Source organism: Tursiops truncatus, chromosome 11 (assembly GCF_011762595.2).
Source record: "Tursiops truncatus isolate mTurTru1 chromosome 11, mTurTru1.mat.Y, whole genome shotgun sequence".
In the NCBI taxonomy this organism is placed as follows: domain Eukaryota; kingdom Metazoa; phylum Chordata; class Mammalia; order Artiodactyla; family Delphinidae; genus Tursiops; species Tursiops truncatus.
The window spans coordinates 55,449,091-55,473,427 of NC_047044.1; the positions used below are offsets into that span (position 1 = coordinate 55,449,091).

Consider the following 24,337-nt stretch of genomic DNA (forward strand, 5'->3'; position numbering starts at 1 on the left):
ATGTCATGTAGGAAGACTTTAAACACTGATTTTAAATACACGAAAAAAATTTATGTTTAGCCCAGCAATTATTGTGACCATTAGGGGGCAGGCCAAGAGGTCTAAGTAAATACCTACATTTAGCATTAACTAAAGCAATGCTATACAGTGATTACTGAAAAAGACTGGACAACAAAAAGTATTTAATATTTATAACATTTAAGTCTAACACTAAACAAAGTCTTAACTTCAAAAATGAACTTATACATATGTCTTTACTCAGTACCCTTACTACATAATTTAGCATAGAGATTTTTTATAGGCATCACTGACGGTATTTTAGATCTTAAAAACTAAAGGTAATTGTTATAAATATGGAATATAAGTATCTGATCAAGAAAATGACTTTGAATGAACTTCCCTTCATTCTTGCATTCCTATTCATATATTCCAATTAGTGATATTATAAAAGTATTCCTTCCTTAAGCATATAACAAATTCTATATTAATATAACCAATAAGAAAACAGGGGCTTCTCTGGTGGCGCAGTGGTTGAGAGTCCGCCTGCTGATGCAGGGGACACGGGGTCGTGCCCCGGTCTGGGAAGATCCCACATGCCGCGGAGCCTGCGCGTCCGGAGCCTGTGCTCCGCAACGGGAGAGGCCACAACAGTGAGAGACCCGCATACCGCAAAAAACAAACAAACAAACAAACAAACAAAAAACAGATCTTGACCTTTTGAGAGCATTACTTCAAATTTTTGACTCATTTTAATAAAAGAGAGAAATCTGTTTATCAATGATAAAGTGGAATTTTATTTTTATGATACATTTTTTAAAAACACAAAACAAGTTGATATAGGTAAAAACCTGAAAATTATGCTAATTATCAGTCTAATTTAAATTCTTAAGTTCATAACTCCAGGCTCTGAATGAAATTTTTGTCTAAAATAGACTAATTAGGAAATTTAAAAACACATAGTAAAGGCTAAAATTAACACACCACAGTCTTTTAGGCAATTAGTATCTATTATTACAAACCACATTTTACACTACAAAGAAAGTCTTGGTTAGTGGATATTAATTTTATGCTTTTTGCTTTACTTGATGAGAAATATTCTTACCAGCAAGAGGAGGACCAAGAAGGACGGGGCAACACTCCACAACTGTGACGAGACCCACAGCACTGGAAAATCTTTGAGCGCCAACAAGGTCCATGAGACTTTCAAAGAGGATACTGCTAACGCTCCCAAATCCAAGGCCAAAAAATACAGCATACACTACCAGGCTTGTGTAGTCCTCAGCCAACGGGCACAGGAGATGACACACTCCATTGAACAAAATCGCAAAACTGAAGAAGTACTGGATTCGGGGTCGGATTAATTTGGAGTTTGCAATGAATCCTACAGTAGGTCTGGCAAACATATCAACAAAAGCCATAACAGACAGCAAGAAAGCTGCAGAATATTCATCAATTCCTTTGTCTTTAGCATATGGAGCCAAGAATATAATGGGGGCAAAGAACCCCAGAAACATAATGACATTTCCAGATAAGTATATCAGAAATCCCCTGTGCTTAAAAAGAGAGAAATCTAAATACTTATCAATTTTTGCGCATATTGATTTCTTCCTATGTCTTTTCTTCATGCCTGGATCAGTCACTTTTTCACCAGCCTTTTGTTTAGACTTCTTAGTAGTTAGTTTGGGTCCAACAGGTCTCATAAGGGACCCAGCCACACAAGAGTTCAACAGTAAACCTCCCAAAATCAAGAAGCTTCCTTTCCAGCCATAAGTATTAAAGAGGTACTGATTGAAAGGAGCCAGTGTACTTAGGAAAACAGGACTTCCTGCCATTGCGAGGCCACTCGCCATAGGCCGTTTCTTATAGAAGTACTTGCCAAGGATTGTTAAGGCGGGTTGCAGGTTGAAGGCTAGACCTAAACCTAAAAAAAACAAAAGGAAGAAAAACACAAACACATTATGCCACTCAAAAGAAATTACTCCTCAAAATGTACATTCAAGTGAAAATGGCAGAACTAAAAATGCAACAGCACGTAGTAATTTTTAATAATTATGTATTATCAATAGGATGGCACGTAAACAAAAAGGTTCTCATAACTGGACACCTGAGAGGCATGACAGGTTCATATTCCTTTCTTTTTAAAACACAAAAATAAAACCAAGAACTTCTACTTCTGTTGCAATAATCATAGAATAGGTTGAAACCGGGACAGAATTCATTCGTTCTTAGTTACAATCACTTAATTCCACAAACAAATTAACCTCTCTCTATATTTATATACACATATAGAGAATAAATATCTTCTTTGTGGGCAAGAGTGCATTTAAAATGTGAATACTTTCTTTCAGAGTGGAATAGTGAACAGACTAAAAAAGTTGTCATTTATAAATAATCTTAGGTCTCCCAGAGATATTTCTTTCAAAGCTATGCAAATAATAAAAAAGAGTAATCAATTCATGCCATCGATTTCATGCTCTTTATCCCTCACATTCCACATTTCATGACTACAGAGGTACATGCGTATTAACTAAAAACTAAGTAACTTTTGTTTTGCTTGAAACATATTCTCATTTCAGGGATTAAAGCTGATTGTTTATATGAGTCAAAAGTTTCTACTGTTTCTAGGGACACCTTGACAGTGTTGAGTATTGCCTTTGAGAAATGAATTACTTCTTATAGCTCTCCAAGGTACTATTTGGCAACAGAAACAAATGTTTGTTTAAAAAGTAAATACAATTGATTTATACAAACTGTTGATACCTCTCTTTCCCCTTTAGCCTGGGCAGCATTCTGCATTATTTTAGGATCTATAGAAGTAAGAATTCTTCTGCATTTACCAGTTTATGTAAATTGAGACAGTATTGCAAATTGGTTAAGTATTAAGATTCTGGAACACTGAGTTCTGAGTACAAGTACTTACTGCACACCTCTAATACAAATTAATACAAATAGTTGTATTAAGTATTTGTAATAGGGTTTCTAAAAACTGACAAGAAGGAACCAAGAACATGCTTTGGAGAGTGACAGGGCAGTGTGCTCTCTGATTCTACCTCAGCCATACTTGTGATGTATGCAGAATGAGTGTAATTAGATCCAACATTTAAATAATAAAACTATGGGCAGCAGCTTGTAAGTGGAAGAACACAAATTAAAACCCAGGAATTGAGTTTCCAAGTTCAGATTTCTTTAACTTAAGCCATCCTCCCTGCCTGTGCCCCCATTCTGTCACCGGGAATTTTGCTTTCAGATATTAATGCCAGTTCTCCTTAGGAGATTGTGGTCATCTATTTCCTGTCTGGCATATGGTAAAAGGAACAGGAGATTTGAAATCAAAAGATCTAAATCTGGGCATCCCTGGTGGTGCAGTGGTTGAGAGTCCACCTGCCGATGCAGGGGACACGGGTTTGTGCCCCGGTCCAGGAAGATCCCACATGCCGCGGAGCGGTTAGGCCCGTGAGCCATGGCCGCTGAGCCTGTGCGTCCAGAGCCTGTGCTCCACAACGGGAGAGGCCACAGCAGTGAGAGGCCAGCGTACCGGCAAAAAAAAAAAAAAAAAAAAAAAAAAAATTAAACCTGGCACATTTTAGTCATCAAATATCAAGATGTATTGAAATAGAGTCTAATTTCCATTTTTGATGTTTGACGGCTGACAGATTTCAACCTTTACCACTCCCCCTTCACCTTTTGCTCCCCATCTGAGCAATCTTATAAGATATTCTGGCTGCTCTCTCTTTTGGCACCAGCAGCAATTTCAAGCCACACAACAGTGAGAGGCCCGCCTACTGCAAAAAAAAAAAGATCTAAATCTGCCTCGACTACTTACCTACGTGTACTACTGGGTAAATACTTAGTCTTGAGTTCCAATTCCGTCAATAACAAAAAAGGATTTTGCTAAAATCGAGTAAGGTTTAGAACTTTAAGATGTTATATAATGATGATGTGATTATTATTATATGCTAATATTTATTTAAAAGTGACAAAATGCTGGGTACTCTCTGTAAAGTACCATATATTCATTTTTTACATTAATCATGACAACAACTCCCAAAGGAAAGAGGTATTATTTTCCCATTTTAAAGACAGAGAGACTGAGGCATACGGGGGTTTATTTATCCATGATCACACGGCTCATGTGTGCTGAGTCAGGTTTAAAAGCTAGACCTGTCTGATTTCAGACACCAATAAGTTTTGGCTGATAATGACTTAAGATAAATCCCTTATAGGTATATTTAATGGCTGACTAGAAGCACCAAAGCCGTTAAGGCCCAAAGGAAGGGAACTGAAGCTAGAATAACATAAAATGCTATTGTTATTTGTGACACAGTAACATCAAAACCATCTTTTCCCTAATACATCTACTTGTGGGCCCAGCCTGAATTCTATGGGCAAGTGACATATGGCTGACCCTTGAACAGTGTGGGGTTTAGGAGGGCCCACTCTCTGCATAGCTAAAAATCTATGTATCATTTATAGCCATCTCTCCTCAGGATTCAACCAAACATGGATCCATGGATCCTGTAGTACCGTGGACCCCTGCAGTTCAAACCCATGTTGTTCAAGGTCACCTGTATGTAGTATTTCTGCACAAAGGAAAGGGCATTCACTCCACCATGACAGTTCTTAGATATAAGAAGATTCTCATTTAAAATGTCAAAGGAGGGACTTCCCTGGTGATCCAGTGGTTAAGAATCCGCCTTCCAATGCAGGGGATGCGGGTTTGATCCCTGGTCGGGGAACTAAGATCCCACATGCCACAGGGCAACTAAGCCCGCAGGCCACAACTACTGAGCCCGTGTGCTGTAGAGCCCGCATGACACAACTAGAGAGAAGCCCACGCGCCATAATGAAGAGCTCGTGCACCATAATGAAAGATCCTGCATACCGCAACTAAGATCTGACACAGCCAAATAAATAAATAAATATTTTAAAAAATGTCAAAGGTGTTTTACCATATCAAAAAAGAAGAGAGTTGTCCATAGGTTGTAAAGAGAAAGATTTTAACATCACTATTACTGTAGGCTTTAATACATCTAATTGTTTAATCAAATAATACATTAATGCAAGGTTAGACTGATCTAAAGTCATAAAAAGAGAAATACATTTACCTTTTTATCTGTGGGCAAAAGGAAATGATTCAATTTCTTTATATGTTGAAGTCTAATTTTTCTTAAAATTCTGAGTGTAGATTTGTGTAATGCAATTTACTGCTGAGGCTAATAAAGATAGTATTTTCCAAATGTACATATGCAGGTCAGCTAGCGTCTACCGACATGCATGAGAAGCAACTATAATCAAGTGACGGGATGTCATTTTAAAATATTTGTCTTTAGTGGCAAATGTGCCTTTCAGAGCTTTTAAACAGAATCCTTTAGTAAGAAAAAGAAGGGATATCCATGCAGAGCTCTACCACTAATCAAAATACAGGCAACAACAATTCTATTGTTAAAGCTAATCAGTGAATCCAGGAAATATCTTTTTGGCACCATTTTTAACCTAGTATGAGTGATAAGTCAGACACTAATAGTAATAGTAATGAAAATATTTTCTTTAATGAAGCTATTTATATGCCAGGAAGTCTGTGTCCACAAGTCTGGCTGAATATTAAATGTTGAAACTGTAAAAACAAACCAAAGAGGTTTTCTTTTTGACATTTACATCATAACACATAACATGTCTGATAACTTGCTGTTTCCATTGCTTGAAATTTGATTGGCCAGCCTATAGCCAGTATTTTGATGTACCAGAGGACATTACTTTAAGATAGTGTCTGATATAAAAAAGAAATTCAAAGGAAACAATAAGAATGTTCTATTGCTCGTGCTTCTGACAGAGCTTTGTAAACAACAGGGACTGTTAAGAAGAAAATAAGATGAAAACAAAACTTGACTTACCACAAATGAATCCCATGGTGATGTAAAGCTCTATTACGCTGGTACTGAAAGAGGCTGTGACCATTCCCAAACAGCATAACAAACCTCCTACCATCACCACTGGCCGGCTACCGTATTTATTCACCAAAACACTACTTATGGGACCTGAGGTAGAGAGGACATTAAGAAATATTCAGTTGCTGGGTTATTATTTATTAATTTATTTATTATTCGTAACATTTGTTAATTTTGAAATTTAAGAAAGCACATTTTAATGATTAAAGAAAAATATTAGGTCACATGGAATGTCATGAAAACTTTTTAATACTTTCCAATCAATTTGACTGGTTATCTTTACCCATATATATACAAGCACATAAAATAATAAATTAGAATTGTTTAACACAGAGTTTGTTAGGACCATAATTATTCAACTTTTGATGGAAAAGTTTTTCAACAGGACATAGCTAAACTGCCTAAATATCCTAATAAATGCAGGTAAATTTACCTAACAAAAATCTAGGGATTATATAAATGGCTTGTCTGTTAGAATTTTATTTTCTAGAATAATGTATGTTTGTACACACACATATGTCCCTAATTGCAGCTGAATTTTTTTTATTATACTCCACTGTGACTTTTCTTTAATACTATTTTTTTATTCTAAGTCACCAACTGTTTACATACCTCATTATATTAGAAATGAGGATGTCTTACACTGATGGTCTCTTAACAATTCCTGTCCATCGGGGGGCAGTCATAGGTAGTATGTTGCTACCATGGCTTAGATATGCTTGAATTTGGTTGTTATTTCTGTGGCTTGGTTAGATAATGGAAATTCCTCATATTTCAGTCAGACCATTTAAGGACCATTTGAAAAAGGAAATGAATATGAATCCTGATTGTTGTTTGAAAAAGCTTCTGTTGATACATTCCGGTAAGGTCAAGAAAGTACCACCATCGAAATTTACAGAACGGGTGCAGCAGTTTAGATAGAACTGCCAGAGAAAATGGCGGCTCTCTCTATTAAGACAGGCTGCCTCACCAGCAAAGGGAAAAATCTTAATGTGGGAAACATGAACATCGAGCGCTCTGACTCAAAACGTACTGTAGAAGAGCTAGATACTAAACAGGATGAAGTTTTAGGAATGCCTTATGCAATGTATTTAACATACATTTTCTGATATATTTGTATGTGTGTGTGTGCACATATAAATATTCAGGAGTGATTAAAATGATTAAAATAATCTATGTCTAAAAAAGCTCTTTTAGTAATTATAAAATAAAAATCTAAATATTAAGAAAGAGTTGGTGTGTCTTATTTTAACGTGCAGCATTTTTTTCTTTAGTGGTACTTCATAAAATAGTGGTGCAACTTAACAATCGAGGCTATCTTAGATTCTTTGAAAGTCCGTATACCACTTTATAAGACCTGTCCAAGTGTGAATTATTTGCTTTGACATTTCCTTCTTAACTTAAAATTATATTTCATCTGAAACTAGGGGCACTGCTTTGAGGAAAAAAATTACATTAGGTCAGAATTCTCAGTCCAGTTTTTAGCCTAGAAAAAATTAACTAATTTTTAGTTAATATTAAAACTTAAAAATTTGCATTTCATTTGAGAGCTTCTACATGGATGAGATTGAGATTCAGTTGTCAATACAACCTTATTCTTTCACACAACTATACTTAATATTTTTATTCTTTACCTATAAATATAAATACTCGTGGCCAGTCTTTAATATTACTCCACAATATCTTTTGAAAGGATATCGATAATAACACATAATTTTAGAAAAAGAACTCAAAAACAAAATACCACATTTTGCATTTAATATCAAACAAAATAAACCTAAAAAGGGCCATATATAAGACAGCTCTATAAGAACAGCAGGGTTAGAGGAAAAAAATCAATGAAAATTGTACAAGGTGATGTGAAAAGAATTCTGTCCCTAATATGGTAAAACTCATCTGAAGAAATTATATATATACATAATATATATTATTATATATAAAATATAGTTATTTATTATAACGTATACATTGGTTTAGGAAATAAACATTTTAATTAAAAGCATGAAGTTAAATTCAAATAGCCTTTCTGAGAGCGGGAGAGTCAGAATCAATTGATTAGCTTGATTAATTACTGAATTTAGGTGTCAATTCCTTGTCTTAAAACTACTTAACCAATTCAATTCAACTCAGATCAGTTCAATGCAGTATTTCTTGAGCTCCTGGTATAAAGCCAGTTGACAGACTCCAAGGATAAAATAATAAAAGCACAAATATAATCCTGAATGCATTATTTTCCAGAGGAAAAAATAATCAACAAAGTTATTTTAAGAACTGTGATGGATGCTTTGATAAATACTAGATTACCAGAATGAATTCAAACGCATTTATCAATACTTAGACTAATAACAATTTCTTCCCAGTATCACTGATATTACATATGATATTACATATTCCATTTTCTACGTGATGCCCGCATAACTAACAAACTGATTACTATATTCTATAAATGTGTTTGCCTAAATAGTGTAAATTTAAATTTGAAAATAGTCTATGAATCACAACCTCATTTGCAATGTATGGGAAATAATTATAGCTATAGATTGGGACAACCACGTCAAAGCTGTGTCCCATTACTGTGACTGATTAAGAGTAGCCACTAAAGACAACATTGAGAGGTGTTGGCACTTCTTTTGAGCAAGCTTTGATAAATTCTACAGTGGTATCAGTCAAGATGCAATGAGAGTTCTAATTTTAACAAGTAACTTTATTTTAAATTATATATCTTAGTTAAATGATATCCTGTAAGGGATATGTTTACCTAATTATATGTAATCTTTTTCTAGCACAAAAAAGATATACTTCATAAGTGATTTATTTAGAAATAATCAACACTCCATACCCCTTAATATTAAATGCTTATAAAATGTCATAAATTATTTCTACTTTGTAATAGTTGTGGAGGCAAAATTAAAATTATGATACAGAATAAAATAAGCTTATTTTGTAAAAAATCTCTAAATGCTTAATATTAGCCCGAGGAGACATCTAACATTAGATGTAAAACACAACACCATCTGACATCTCTCTCCGACCTTAAAAGCAACTCGGTTTATTGTATTAACAAGAAAAATGAAGTTTCAAGGAAATAAATTCTCATCACACATGATTTTTTTGTGGGTTTTTTTTTTTTTTTTTTTTTTTTTTTTTTTTTTTTTTTGTGGTACGCGGGCCTCTCACTGTTGTGGCCTCTCGCGTTGCGGAGCACAGGCTCCGGATGCACAGGCTAAGCGACCATGGCTCACGGGCCCAGCCGCTCCGCGGCATGTGGGATCTTCCCGGACCTGGGCACGAACCCGTGTCCCCTGCACCGGCAGGCGGACTCTCAACCACTGCGCCACCAGGGAAGCCCCTCCAAGTATTCTTTGTGCACATTTTATATAAGTTCTAGCATGTTATAAAGTTCCATGGAGTAGTAACAATTAGTATTCTCTACTTATTCCAGAGTATAAATAGTCATCATCAGAGAAATCATAACATATTTAAGTGAGTCCTCCCTTGGCTAACACTCTTTGTTATTGATTGTGCTTCCATTTTCTCCTACTTCTTCTTTTGGGAGAACATTGATTCCTTCCAGGAATCTGCTTTTTACTGTGCAGCCACGTGCTCAGAGAATTAAACTCTGTATTGAGGTGGGAGTCACTCCTGATTGACTAAGACAGCCAATCATGGTAATCTCATTCCCTTCTCCACTGACTGTGTTAGGGCTGGGTTTAGGACACAGTTCTGGCCAGTGAGTGGAAATCTATTAGCAATTTCTGGGAACAGTTTTCCTTTGCTTAAAAGGAGTTACCAGGAAATCCCTAAAAGTTGTCTCATTTGCATATGTTGCCTTGAACCACAACAGCCATCCTGTGAACAGAAAGAGAGCTGGCCTGAAGAAAAAGCTGAAACACAGAAGCTATCAGTTCCAAGAGTATCACAGTAGACTTGGAACCCGAATGATGCCATTCTATGGTTACCCTATATTTAAAATTCTTATTAAATGAGGTAATGTGTTTAGTTAGTGTGGAAGGCTATTGAGTATTCACCTTGAAAGCATCCCAGCAGATAAACCTGTAGTAAAATAGATGACTTTTCCTTAAATATTGTGGTATAATGATTTGGAAATACCAAGAATAATTAGAATAAAAAGGTTTGGTTCAATCACATGTCCAACTGAGAAGCTGTTGTTCAATTTTACTTTGAAGAATTGGGTATTTTGTTCGATAGCTTGTTTTACAGGTTTCCTGAAATAAGTGGCATGCAAATTTATTGCATTACACACATTCATAAATTAAATGAGAGTTTTAAGTTGACAAGGGTTTATTGGTGTTCTGAACTTCATGGCGATTTAAATAAAATATGACATTGTCTTTGTGTTTAGCTTACATTTAACCTCTTTACACAAACTATCTTCACACACACACACACAGACACACTCACACACACTTAATTCACAATACAATTTTTTAAAAGGTTAAGAATGGTCTTTGAAGTCTCATTATTTACAATTAATTGTGGGGCATATACTTTCTAATCTATGTAACTTTGCTGTTAATCCAGAAGACAATATTATCCAAAAAAGCTACATTAAGACATTTTATATCTTTTGGCATCATCTAGAACCTCTATGGGTGGATCCAGCTATATTAGTGTTCACAAAGCAAGCGTAAATGAATGAATGAAAAAGCCCCATTTTTAACAAATAAACTGTGTATGTTCTGAATGAGGAAACAACAAGCTCCAGAAAATACCATATGCTACTTGTAGCAACAGCACCTGCAGTGAAGACACGCAGAAAGAGAATTAACTGGATATATGAGATGCAAACACTGGTTTTCAGAAGCAAACATCACAATACTCCAGGAAAAGAGAAAGGTATTTGTAGTATATTTTGATTTTAAAAAGATTTTTAAAAATCTTATACAGAATGTAGGAAATAATATAAAAAACAAAGGAGTAACTGTAAACATCTAGAAATATGAGTTTAGATTGAGAAGTATATTAATCATTTGATACAGAAAAGGGAGAAGTTAGACAAATACAAAATAAGTTTAATATCACTAAAATAGAAGCCAAGTGTGGATTTTTGGAGTAGAAATGGAAACTCAAGAGAAGAGGGATAATACAGATGAGGAAGTTAAAACTAGAGTCGTGAATAGTAACCCAAAGAAGGGACAAGACGGGCAAATGTGTAACACCTGAGATACTTGATAGGCATGGGAATCAAATCTCAGAAAATGAATATTTTTTTATGGAAAAATATGAAAAAGGAGTATCTCTAAACATGGATAGATGCTGATAAGGTAATTAAATCAATGTGCTAAAGTATAAAGAACAGAGAATACGTTAGAGAAAAGCAGAATAATGGAAATATAAATCCACTTCTCCAAAACAAACAAAAGTATGTTTTTCAAAAGTTAATGAATTTGACATAAATTCTGAGGGTTTCTAAGAACAGATTAGAATAGATTATTAAAGGAATTTTTATGAAAATCTAGAATAAGAAACTGTGATCACCCAGCATGTTTATCAACTAAAGCTAAAATCATTTCTTTCTGTACATTCATGTCAAAGAAATACAGACAATAGCACATCAATCTTTTCAAGACATTTTAGCATATCCCTAATGAAATTCTAACACACAACATGGAAAAACAGGTTGAATTTAGGACTAATAGATATATTAGGAGAACGGTAATGATTAATATTAACCTAGATTATAGGAAGTGTTCTGTGGTCCACCAATTAATATTGGCAAGTCCCACCCAGGTCAACATCCTTGTGCTGACTTGAAGTAACAGAGATCTTGTGACTACCGAAAGCAAAAACAAAACAGAAAAGCAAAAACTCCACCTACATTATCAGAGGTGATTTTAAAAAACTGTATGTATTTAAGGTGTACAACATGTTTTGATATGTGTATACATTGTGAAATGGCTACCATAGTCAAGCTAATTAAATACCCATCACCTCACATAGTTACTGTTTGAGTGTGTGTGCGTGTGTGGTGAGAACACCTGAGATCTACTCTCTTAGCAAATTTGAAGTGTACAATACCTTATTATTAACTAAGTCACCATGTGATGTATTAGATCTCCAGAATTATTCAACTTGTAATGGAAAGTTGGTACCCTTGACCAACATCTCATTTCCTCCATTCTCCTAAGCCCCTGGCAACCCCCGTTCCACTCTGCTTCTATGAGTCCAACTTTTTCAGATTCCACATATAAGTGAGATCGTGCAGTATTTGTCTTTCTATGCCTGGCTTCACTAAGCACAATGTCCTGCAGGTTCATCCATGCTGTTGCATATGACAGGATTTCCCTCTTTTGTAGGCTGGATAATATTCCATTTTATATATATGCCACATTTTCTATATCTATTCATCCATTAATGGACACTTAGGTTGGCTACTGTGAATAATACAATGAACATGAGAGTGCAGATATCTCTTTGAGATAGTGACTTTATTTCCTTCAGATATGTACCCAAAAGTGGGATTACTGGATCATATGGTAGCTCCATTTTAAATTTTTTGAGGAACTTCCATATTGTTTTCCATAATGCCTATAACAATTTACATTCCCACCAGCAGTATACAAGGGTTCCCTTTTCTCCACATTCTCACAAGCATTTATTATTTCTTGTCTTTTTGATAACAAACATTCTAAGGGTTGTGAGATAATATCATTGTGATTTTGATATACTTTTTTTTCCATCAGAGCTTCTTAACTGAGATAAAATCTATTCTTTGTAGGGGACAGTTGGCAATGTTAGAGAACACATCTGTTTTCATTAGAATTTGGAGCACTTTTAATGTTTGATGGATGGGATCAGAGATGTTAATCTTCCTGCAATGTGCAAGATCCATAACACAAAGAATTGTCCAAACCCAAATTCCATTAAGCTCCCACTGAAATACTCTGGGCTAGATAAATAGAAGTGGATTATTTGAAGAGGAGAGTTATTTCACACATGAACACTTGATATAATGTTATATAAGGAACGGTTGAAAAAAATGTATATATTTATCTTGGATAAAGATGATTTAGGAAAAACAATAGCTTTCTTTCATTATCTGAAAAAGTTTCAATTGAGAGTTAGTAGACAGGACAAAAGTTAGAGAAGGTTGATTTTTGTATAGGAAAGATATTTTAAATTATTTGAAAGGGAGTTACTTGGCCTTAAACTGTTCAAGCAGAAGTATGTGACCACATGTTAAGAATATTGTAGAGGGACTTAAGAACTGAAGGTTGGTTAGACATTTATGTTTTTTCAATCAAGATTTTCAAATAGAATTTTAAAATATGTTAGTAATAAAAGCTATAATTTAAAATATGTTAAACTATAAATTTCTTATATGACTAATTTGGATCTAGTTTTGAAATAGTTTTTAAGTTTAATTGCTATGGTGCCTACCAGAGCGGCTTACACTTCTTAAAAAAATAATGCACATTACTTATCAAAAATTGTTTCCTACAATAAATAGGCAATCTTTAGTTTCATTATTAGGTAAAGTGCTAAATCAGCTTTTCTACCTTCTGTTAATCTTGCTATTTTAGTATTAACGGTTATCATTCATGACATATTGATCATAATTTCATTTGTAGCATTAAAAAATAACATGATTATGAAAGAATGCTAGAAAAGCACAGAACTTTGAAAAGATGCACGTGAATTCCTAGATTCTGGAACATTCACAGTTCATTCCTGTTTAAGTTAATAGGAATTGACTCCATTAATTAATTGCTCATCAAAAATTAGATGTTTATCACTCTGTTGGGAAGGTAGTGAGGGGGATGCTCTCTGAGAAGCTACGTAGTAGATGACTAGTTTCTCGTTTCAAATGGAGAAATGAATAAATGGCAATGTGGGTTATAAGGTAGCAAAAAATTGGTTGTGGTTTTACAACCTCGGGCATATCTCTGAATATCCCCAGTTATCATGCAATCAGCCATCTGCGCTCAAGCAATCATGGGGATATTATCTTCAAACAGAGGTGGGTTCTCATATCTACAAGAATCCCAGAAAAAGCATGTCTTTTTATTTCTGTCAGGGTTCCATTCACTTGATTGAATGATTGTTGAAAATCACTAGGCTAAGTGATTTTTAAGCTTTCTTTATAAAGTTTGACAATCCTATGCCCTTGTAACTTGTTCTGGAATTCCTTTATTCAATCAACAAATACAGATAGCACTGGTTACATGCTAGACATTTTAAGAGTTTCCTTAGTTGCTGGGGGTAAAATGACCCTACCTCACACTAAAAGAGTGGTGGTGGTCATATTCTAAAGGAACTGAGTTTAGTAAATGAGAGTGGTTCAGACACATAAGGAAATAATTAGAGAAAACTGCAATCTGCTCATAAGTACATATATATAAAGTAAGGTATTTTTCAATGTTTACACCTGATTCTTAAAACAGGTACATATTTACTAAAGTAATATTGTGTCTTTTGTCATATTCTTACTTCACAAATAAATAATAATCTTATTTGCATATTACACCGAATAATTTCAAAATACATATCAGAAACAGCCTATAGATTTGTTCTTGTTATTAAGCTCTTTGCAAAAACACAAGAATATGTTAGAGCTCATGTTATCATTTTAATTTTGACTTAACTTTTACAAGATGCATACTATATTGATTTTCAGTGCTTTTACAATAATCCTCAAAAGCATATTAAAGTATGTTTTTGAATTTAAAAATCAATTCAGACATTTTCGGACAAATTAAATCTTAGTTCACTGATCAGTTTGAGAGTAGGGACTGGCTTTACTAATTAAGTTAGAGGGCATCATTTTCCCACACACTGAATGACCTAAGTCTGCATCTCCAAAATTTTCACAAATATAGACTTAAAACATGTGACAGACAAAACTTTTAATTACAAATACTGTATTGAAAAAGGTGTATATTTTAATTTCTCTACCCTTCATAAGCTTATTGGATTAAAAATTTGTCTCTAAATGATAAAAGAGCAGTGTAGATATTTATTATTTGGTAAATGTTTTTGGTAAACTTCTCAGAAGTTGAGAAACTTATTGACTGAAAAATAATCCTTTTGTAAATGAGATGCTTTCCAATTCTCTGTTTTTCATAAAATTAAGGGAAGATTTAATTGAATTGCTAGCTAATAGATCATTACAAACAATTTTCAAAGAACTGACTGATATTGCTAAAATCAAATAATTTCCATTATTGTTTACTTTATTATGTGAACAATTTACTCAGTGCTTACTTTTTTAGAAATGAAACAAAACAAAAAGGGAATATAATTGAGACGAAACCTTGTATCTGCTTAGCTAGCAACAAAGATTATTTATCTGGAGATACATAGGAGGCCCATTTATTTCATTAAAAGATACCTTTCCACTAAATGTTTACTTTTTGTTTAATAATTATCTTATTTTGATCACATTTGCTGTAATAATATTATAATGAAGCCCAATAAGAATAATTCTGTTAACAAGTAGTGCCTTATGATCCCAGAAAATTTTAAAAAAATTTATATTTATATGCAGTGTTTTTGCAAAGAAAGCAAAAAGGGATTAGAAATACTTAAAAACACAAAAATAATTTTCAGAAGTATAATAGAAATATAAGTTCAAATAAAGACAGAATGCAAAATTTACCATTTCATGGTCCTATGCTCATTCATTTAAATGAATGACAGTGGTCATCAAACCATTTGGTATTTAGATCCCATTGTTGCTTCAGAAAGAAGTCACCATTTCTGTTCTTTCCTTGCACAATAATTTGTAGTAGAGAGAAAATTCTAAGAAAACCTCTAGACATGTTTGAGCTCTGGGAATTGTTGCTTGATAGTGAATGTGTCTAACGGACATTTTGCAAGGTCACTGGCTAATTTTAAGCATACATAGAAATAATACACAAGCTCAGATGCAGATTTTCAAAATTTTATAAAACCTAACATCCAATTCACAGTCAATGTCATACTATATACATACTATTATAATAAAGAAAATGTAATTATGAATTTATCTTGAGACATTCTATTTAGATATTCAAGGTAGAATGAAACAACTTAATAAGAAAGCTTTCCATGATGAATTCTAAGAGAGGGTATAAAGACAAAGGCTCCTTATTTATCCATGCCATTCTGGCTTAAGATACACAACTTATGGAATTTCCCCAAAATTAAGGCAGAGCAACTTTGACTCCAAAGTTAGACACAGTTCATAAAAAGCAGCAGATTGGTAAACTTTCTTCATGTGTTAGCTTGAGTCAGTTTATATTAGAAAACAGTTCAGCCAGAGCTAAAGTGTACCACCCATCCTATATGGGGGTGATATGGTGAGGGCCCAAAAAATGAAAGAAAGAAGCCCCTTAGCAGAATATAGTGAGCAAAACTGGTAAGATCAAACACAACAAGCCTGAGCCCCATCCTACTTATTCTTTCCGTAGAATGACCACCTTCAGAATTTCTCTTTGAGTAAATATTGGAATTATGCCCCAACACCATGCAAATGCTCTGAATTTGGTTTAGAGGTCTGACACCAAGGGAACAAATAGAGAAATATGTGAAAATGTATAGCCCTGCCCAGAGTTTCCTTGGGCATTTTGGCATTGTTATTTCCAAGGAATTATGACTCAGCATCCAGCATTTTCTTCTGTTTCTTGCTAAGAATGTGAATTGTTCACTTGAATAGTTATTGCTTAACTAGAAATGCCAAATACAGGTGTTCATTGATACACACAGGTACTCATGGTATGTGTTCTAGAGAGCAATCTATGCTTCAAATAAAACTGTATATTAAGATTTGTCACGCTGATTAGTTAAAAAGAAACATAAAATAATTTATGTTAGCCAAACAAAGGTAAAGGAAGTAGAAGGGTTGAATAAATAGACTCAGATGCAACAAACTTTACATCTTTATAACAGGCTACTAGTGGGAGAATCACAAATGCATTGAGATTTTATATGTTCCATTACAGACAATAAAGAATGCCTCTGTATATCCCCCAAGTTGAACTTAAATACTAAATGTATGAACCAAATATTCGAAGAGTTACAGACCTATTGTTAGACATTGAGAGGACACAAATGTTTCTAACACAGGAAAAGAAAAAACAACACAAAGCAAAAAACCCTAAATCTTATCTACTGATTATTTAACAATGAATAGTTCCATGTTCCCGGGACTCACTCTGACTAAGCTGCACTGAATGAAGGCCGTAGAGATCAAGAAAAGTTTAAAATATTCTACCTGCAAATACAAGCATCTTTGGTAGTAATCCCTGCAATTAAAGATCATATTGTCAAGAGACATCTGAATTTCTTACAAATGGAGTTAAATATTGGAAATATTGGAAACTAGCTGGTTACAAATACATTTGGTTTAATATTTAACAAGCGAATCCATGTACAAACTTATCAAATATTTAACTAATGGTAATGAAGCCATTAACCAATTTACTTCTTGATTCACATCTTTTTACTACTTCCAAATGTAGGTTTACTGTAAAGCTAAAGCAACTTAAGCTCCAGAGCCCTGTACTTGCATGGGTTCCTTGCAAGGCCTAAAGGCTTAGAGATATATCCACAAGGTCATATACTTAGTAAAATATGAAAAGATGCTTTTATATTTTTTTTCAAAGAGATTCCTCCAAAAGATACAATATTTCAGGAACAACGAAATCTAGATTTACTCCTAGAAATGCCAGTATTTTTTGTCTGCAATATAAATAAAAATCTCAAGATTAGACAGTTTTAGTTTCACAAAACCTAAGTCTGGACTGTTTTGTTCTTGGAATAGCAGAGTTATATTGTCTGTGTACTTCTTAGCTGCTGTAATCTATGATTTTTTTAAACTAATGTGGTCCATGGAGGTGAAAAAATCCCAGGGTGCTAACAAAAACACTTAGTTTCTCTATGGCCACTGAAAACAACAGGCCATCTATTTCTGATCCACAGATAAAGCTCATTAGAAACACATAATAGCTAGGTTTAATGTTATTCTAATAACGACTACAATTGAAGAAACAAAAAGTTTATAAGGACTGACCTAAAATAATTCTGCTGAAAAGACACAGCTTTCAATGTTTGCATAATTCACCCCTAAACAGACCATTGTTCTATCACTCAGAGGCAGAACATCAAAGCATACTGAACTAATATGTTTTCCTCTGAATTTATTCCAAAGTTATCCAATAAAATATTTCTTGGTGAGTCTTAAATCCATAGGTCTCTAGAGAGATGTTGATTTCTATTTATTTAAAAAAAACTGTATCCCTTTTTTGGAGTCTAGATTTTTTCCTTCGTCTAATAACTTGTGCAGGAGCAATGGAACATAAGTGGAATTTATAATTTAATAATTCCCTAATTATGGCCAAAAGGTATTAAGAAAAAAGCCCATAAATAGGAAGTAAATTTTACTCGGTGAATAAGAAAATAGGGTACTATTTTAATGTTTCTAAGAATGTAATCGCCTATGAAAAGTGGAGCTCTACAGATAGACAGGTAGGTAGATAGATAGACAGATTTTAATTTAGGTACTGTACTAGATACTTCTTTACACTTTATCATAAATAGTATGATAGGATGTTTGCTTAGTTTTACCATTCTGAATAAGGATGAAAGTTCCAAGTTACATGCTTGTCATTATATTCATAGCCAGTAATTATCACACAATGGATTAAAATATATCTACTTTTAGAAAATAGAGAAGTCATTCCTTAAATAGAAAAAAATCCATCCAAAAGAGTCATGAAAAATCTGGTCGTTAACCCAAGAATATTTTTATATATCAAATTACATAATAAAGTTGACAGCCTTAAAAATAGCAACAAGACCCCAAAACGAAAAAATTACTACTAAAATAATGTTATTTTAAGGCAGTCTAACCAATGAAGATGCGTTTATTTTTCAGGCATAGATGCCCCCAAATCAGTTAACTGTAAGGCACACACTTATGGATATGCTGTATCTGATGGAAAGTGAAGTATGTATATTAATATAGCACACAGCACAATCACTCTGATATAATGCTTTACAAAAATCAGGAAATCTTTATCATCAAATCTCAGATTAACTTTGTAAGTTAGTGACTTAGGGTAATTACAGCGCCTCTGAAACTCAGTGTTCATTCTACCGTCTATGGTCTATAGACTACTTCACAGGATCTTTGGAGAATCAAATGAGGTAATGAATAGGAAAGAGTTCTGCAATTGTTTTAAGAAATAAGTTCTATTTCCCCTTCCTACACAAAGATCACCTCTGCTTACACCCTTTTCAGTTATACAGCTCCATCTACACTTTTCCTACGTCAAACCTAGAGAGAAGGAATTACAAACCTGATTGGTTAGAGTCTGAGAATGGATTGAACCATTTGGCGGTATCATCTGCTTTAAAAAATGTGAACTAGGCACCTTGCATCCTCTTAATCATGAGGTTTTACTTCTATGCTCCTCTTTTCTTACTGGATTTGTGTCATTCAGCCAGACAGAAGCAGGTAAGATCACAAGATCTAGATATGTGGTGGGGATCAGGGAATAGGAAGATACAGTCTAGTGTTTTAACTCATTAGAACACTGAGTTAGAAAACAATTAGAAAAAAATTATAAATATACTGTATTATTTTTCCATAGAGATATATATACTTTGAATCCTTGTATTAAATGATAATTTCATTGTTATATGTCTCTAGCTGACAGAACTGGCTTGAACAAAACAGGTTTGAATTGTGCAGGTCCACTTATATGTGGATTTTTTTCAATAAATATATTGAAAAAATTTTTGGAGATTTGGGACGATTTGAAAAAACTTGCAGATGAACCATACAGCTTAGAAATATCAAAAAATTAAGAAAAAGGTATGTCATGAATGCCTAAACTATATGTAGATATTGGTTTATTCTTATATAGACATAAGGTGAGTAATATTTAATATAAAAATAATATGTTATTTTCCTACTGTTTTATGACTTGGCTTTCAAAGAATTACATTATTGTACAGTATGCGTGTATATCAGCCTATCATCACAGGTAAGTGGTTTTTTAAAAAAATGTAACAATGTTTCCAATATTGTATTATGAATATGACCGCAACAACATAGCCATAAAAATTTTATAATATGCATTCAGTTGTGTATAGGTTAGGCTATGGTGAAACAATCATATCAATTACACTAGGCTACCATCAAGCAATCATACTGCTGCTTCTTCATGATCAATGCATGAATATACTTGTAAATAAATATGAATTTCTTTTTCACAATATCTTTTCATTTTTGAAATCTGTTAGTAATACATATAACATCTACAGTGTTTTGTATAGTGTAAGACAAATGTTGATAGAGGTACTGACAGATGATTCATCTCGTAAACAAATGACGTAAACTTACAGTATTGATAGATACAGTCAGTACTATAAAGGTATTTCTCTTTCTTAAGACTTTCTTAATGCTTTCTTTTCTCTAGCTTACTTTATTATAAAAATACAGTATATAATACATATAGCATACAAAATATGGGTTATCAACTGTTTATGTCATCAGTAAGTCTACAGCAGGCTAGTAGTAGTTAAGTTTTAGGGAAGTCTGAATTTTAGACCATGCAAGGGGTCGGTGCCCCTAAACCTGTGTTCAAAGGTCAACTGTAATTAATAATTGATTTATTCAAATATGTAGCACAACAATGACTTTATTATAAGATAGTTTAATAGTTGTAGTAATTTCTGCTTAAATGGTAACTTAATTGTTAGAGCCTTTCTTTCATATTACTATGTAACTATATGTATGTATGTATATTTCTTAGTAGTGAACTGTCATTCATTTTAAACACAAAGAACACTAAATATTGCTTGCCTGACTTTGGGGAAAAAGAGCATTGCAAGGACATCTTCATCCATGAAATCCCTAATTATTCTGGTGTCTACTTTGTCAATATTCTTTGAAGGAAAACTAAAATAATTTCCTGCTAGATTCAAATGCAGGGGTGTAGAGCCTCTGAGGAATCGCGATATGGCTAGAACTAAACTGGGATACTCTTAAGGATCCTCTTTTGTGTGTGTGTGTGTGGTACACAGGCCTCTCACTGTTGTGGCCTCTCCCGCTGCGGAGCACAGGCTCCGGACGCGCAGGCTCAGCGGCCATGGCTCATGGGCCCAGCCGCTCCGCGGCATGTGGGATCTTCCCGGACCGGGGCACAAACCCGTGTCCCCTGCATCGGCAGGCGGACTCTCAACCATGGCGCCACCAGGGAAGCCCTTATGGGTCCTCTTGATGAAGATAACAATAGTAATGATACACTAACTTACAGTCTGCTTTTGCTCGGCTTAACATTAAATGTGAAAACCCTCTTTTTATTTTACTCTCTAAGCTTTCTTTAGACTTTACTATAGAGGTTCCAAATCCAAAATTCCAAACTAGAACTCTTTAATGATTACGGAACAGGACAGCAAGCCCTTTCTAGCATTTCTGCTGTGTATATCACTGACACCTCAAAACTAGTTGAGTCACAAATATAGCTTCATTCAAGCCTCTAAAATAAAATTTTCTTGGCTCCTGTATTTCTGATTATATTTAGTGACATCACTGTCCATTCAATCAAGCCAAAAAGCTAGACATCATCCTAAATTACTCCTTGTGTTTCGTATCTGACATCAAATTAATTACAAAGTACTGTCAATTCTAGTTCCTAAATATACTTTAAAACCATTTTCTTCTTCCATCCTTGTTCTGTTTTCTTACTTGAAGTCTGCACTGCCTATTACAAGACACAACTAGATGACCAGAGTGATCTTTCAAAAAGCTTATTATTGATCATGGTTTTTCTTCTTAAAACTGTTGTCTATCAGCTTCAGAATAAATACTAAATACCTAAAAATGAGATATGGCCCATTCATCATGTTACCTGTCTTCAATTTCACAGTTTTCCACTTTGCTTTTTACATTCTTTCATGATCTATTATCTTCCTCTTATCCTTTGCTCTCTACTCAAGTTTCTACTCATGTTTTGCTCTTCCTTTAAGACTCAAACTCCACCATGTCTATGAGGGTCTGTCCTTGGAGCCTTGCTCTCCTGTTTCCAACCACTGACGCCGTCTATTGTCAATTGTGGGAATAAATCTCACCACCTCTTGCCTTGAGTTCTTATTAAAACCATGCCTTAAAGTATACTTTTCTACCCACATCTTGTTATCTCAAGTAGATGGTCATCTCCTTGAAGTACAAATGAATGCATTCTGCTTCTCTCTTTTTCTGTGGTACCAGTCATAGAATAGTATACTTGATATGTGTTACTTGAGTTTATACTTGATAAGTGTTACTTGAGAGTTTAATTTTAGTCTAATATTGGTGTGTATTTAAATATATGGTAACCTCCATTACATAAAATTTATATTTTACTTACTCTGAAATAGTCCATGATAAATATATATTAAGAAGCAGCAGTTAAAAGAGCCAGTGGAAATTGCAGGTTAAATTTATGTTTGAATATAATGCAAAACCAGAGGGCCACACAGTATTTCATTTAAAAATACCCTCATGGTTACCTACGATAAGGCACGGTGATGTGCATGATATTTGAGAATGGTTACATGGAATTGGTAGACTTCTGACTTTATCCCACTTTATTGCAGACTTGTTCCTTTTTTTTTTTTTTTCATTTTAAAATGGCATATTTTCCTGTGTGGCATCAAGAAATAAAACCCACCATAAAGAGAACTCTTATTCCCCATGAGCTGATGTAAAGCAGCTTACTTCTAACGGCCGCAATGCATCATAAATTCAAAATGAATTAGTGGCCATTAAGCCACAGGCTCCCCATCATTTGTATTACAAATGATGCTTAGACATCAGGCATTACTGGAAACTCCTTTCATCTGAAGAATGAAATTGATATTCTTCAGTCAAAGCACATTAAAACGGTCCAATGAAATACACTGACTTCATGAAGGATATATAGCATGTTATGCTTGTGATGAGAATATTATTTAGGTTTCCTAGTAGCAAAAGCATTTCTTCCATTATAAAAACTATGTTTCTGAGGTAGAAATTAAATATGTCTCAAATCAAAATGACTTTTCAGGAACCTAGCACTGGTATACTACTTACATGTTAGCTGTTTGCCACCTAAATCGCAAAGCACACAGAGACCATTCAAAATATATTCATGAGCTATAAAAGACAATTTTGCTTTCACTTTTATATCATGTTTTAAACACTTTTCAAGATGATTTAATTATACAGGAAATGTATTGGGTTTTATTATTGGTGTCATAGAAAAGGAAACTTCCAGCTGAATTTTAAGAAACTAGAGAGTAATGCACGAATGTATGAATTTATAGCAATATATGAGGATTTTTAAAAATATGGTTATAAATCTCATGAAACAACTCTTCTTAATCTTGTCATAATTTTTCTTTCAAATATAACTTTTGAACAGTATCTAATTACATAAATAAAATAATTACAATAATCTAAACCATCAAAGTCTCCAAGTCCACATCACCAATTATAATCTTAAGGAAATTTTAGGAAGATCTGTGATTCTAACTAACCTGAATCTCTCAGATTACTGTGTGAATTCCCTCTATAGCCAGAAAGTCAGGTTTGAATTGAGACAACTGGCAGCATTTGCACATTTAGGGTTTAAAATTACCATTTAAATATGTTTGTTCACCTCCTAGATCCCTTCTTTTGTCTCCCTAGTGTGGCCAACCTCAGGGACATCTTTCACATACTAGTGAGAATAAACTGCATACTTCTTCAACAAAGACATTTAAAAAGTGATCTCTGGGATTTCCCTGGTGGCGCAGTGGTTAAGAATCCCCCTGACCATGCAGGGGACATGAGTCCGATCCCTGGTCTGGGAAGATTCCACATGCCATGTGCCACAACTACTGAAGTTTGAGCTCCTAGAGCCCGGCTCTGCAACGAAGAGTATCCCTCGCTCGCCACAACTAGAGACAGCCCACGCACAGCAATGAAGACCCAACACAGCCAAAAATAAATAAATAAAATAAATAAATTTTTTAAAAAAGTGATCTCTTGGGCTTCCCTGGTGGCGCAGTGGTTGAGAGTCCGCCTGCCGATGCAGGGGACACGGGTTCGTGCCCCGGTCCGGGAAGATCCCACATGCCACGGAGCGGCTGGACCCGTGAGCCATGGCCGCTGAGCCTGCACGTCCGGAGCCTGTACTCTGCAGCGGGAGAGGCCACAACAGTGAGAGGCCCACATACCGCAAAAAAAAAAAAAAAAAAAAAAAAAGTGATCTCTTATGTCAACTCTTACAGAAATTAGCTCTTCATCCAACACCATCTCTTTTGCAAGATAGATGCTGGCAAGAGTGGGTAAGAAGGCCTAGAGCTAACCAGTCTAGGAGGGTAACTGGCTCTCACTTAAGCACTCAGTCACTTTAATGGAGTGAACGGTGATGAATCAT

At 34.4% G+C, this 24,337-nt stretch overlaps 1 protein-coding gene across 12 annotated transcripts in view; it reads right to left on the bottom strand.

Annotated features, from left to right (window-relative positions):
• Positions 1-24,337, bottom strand: part of SLC16A7 (solute carrier family 16 member 7) — a 164,576-nt gene that overhangs the window by 15,076 nt on the left and 125,163 nt on the right. For all 12 annotated transcript variants that reach the window (XM_033866362.2, XM_033866359.2, XM_033866361.2 and 9 more), the window contains 2 exons: positions 5,892-6,035; positions 1,103-1,921 (listed from right to left, as the gene is read on the bottom strand). In XM_033866362.2, coding sequence (XP_033722253.1) covers positions 1,103-1,921; positions 5,892-6,035 — 963 coding nt within the window. The remainder of the gene's footprint in view (positions 1-1,102; positions 1,922-5,891; positions 6,036-24,337) is intronic.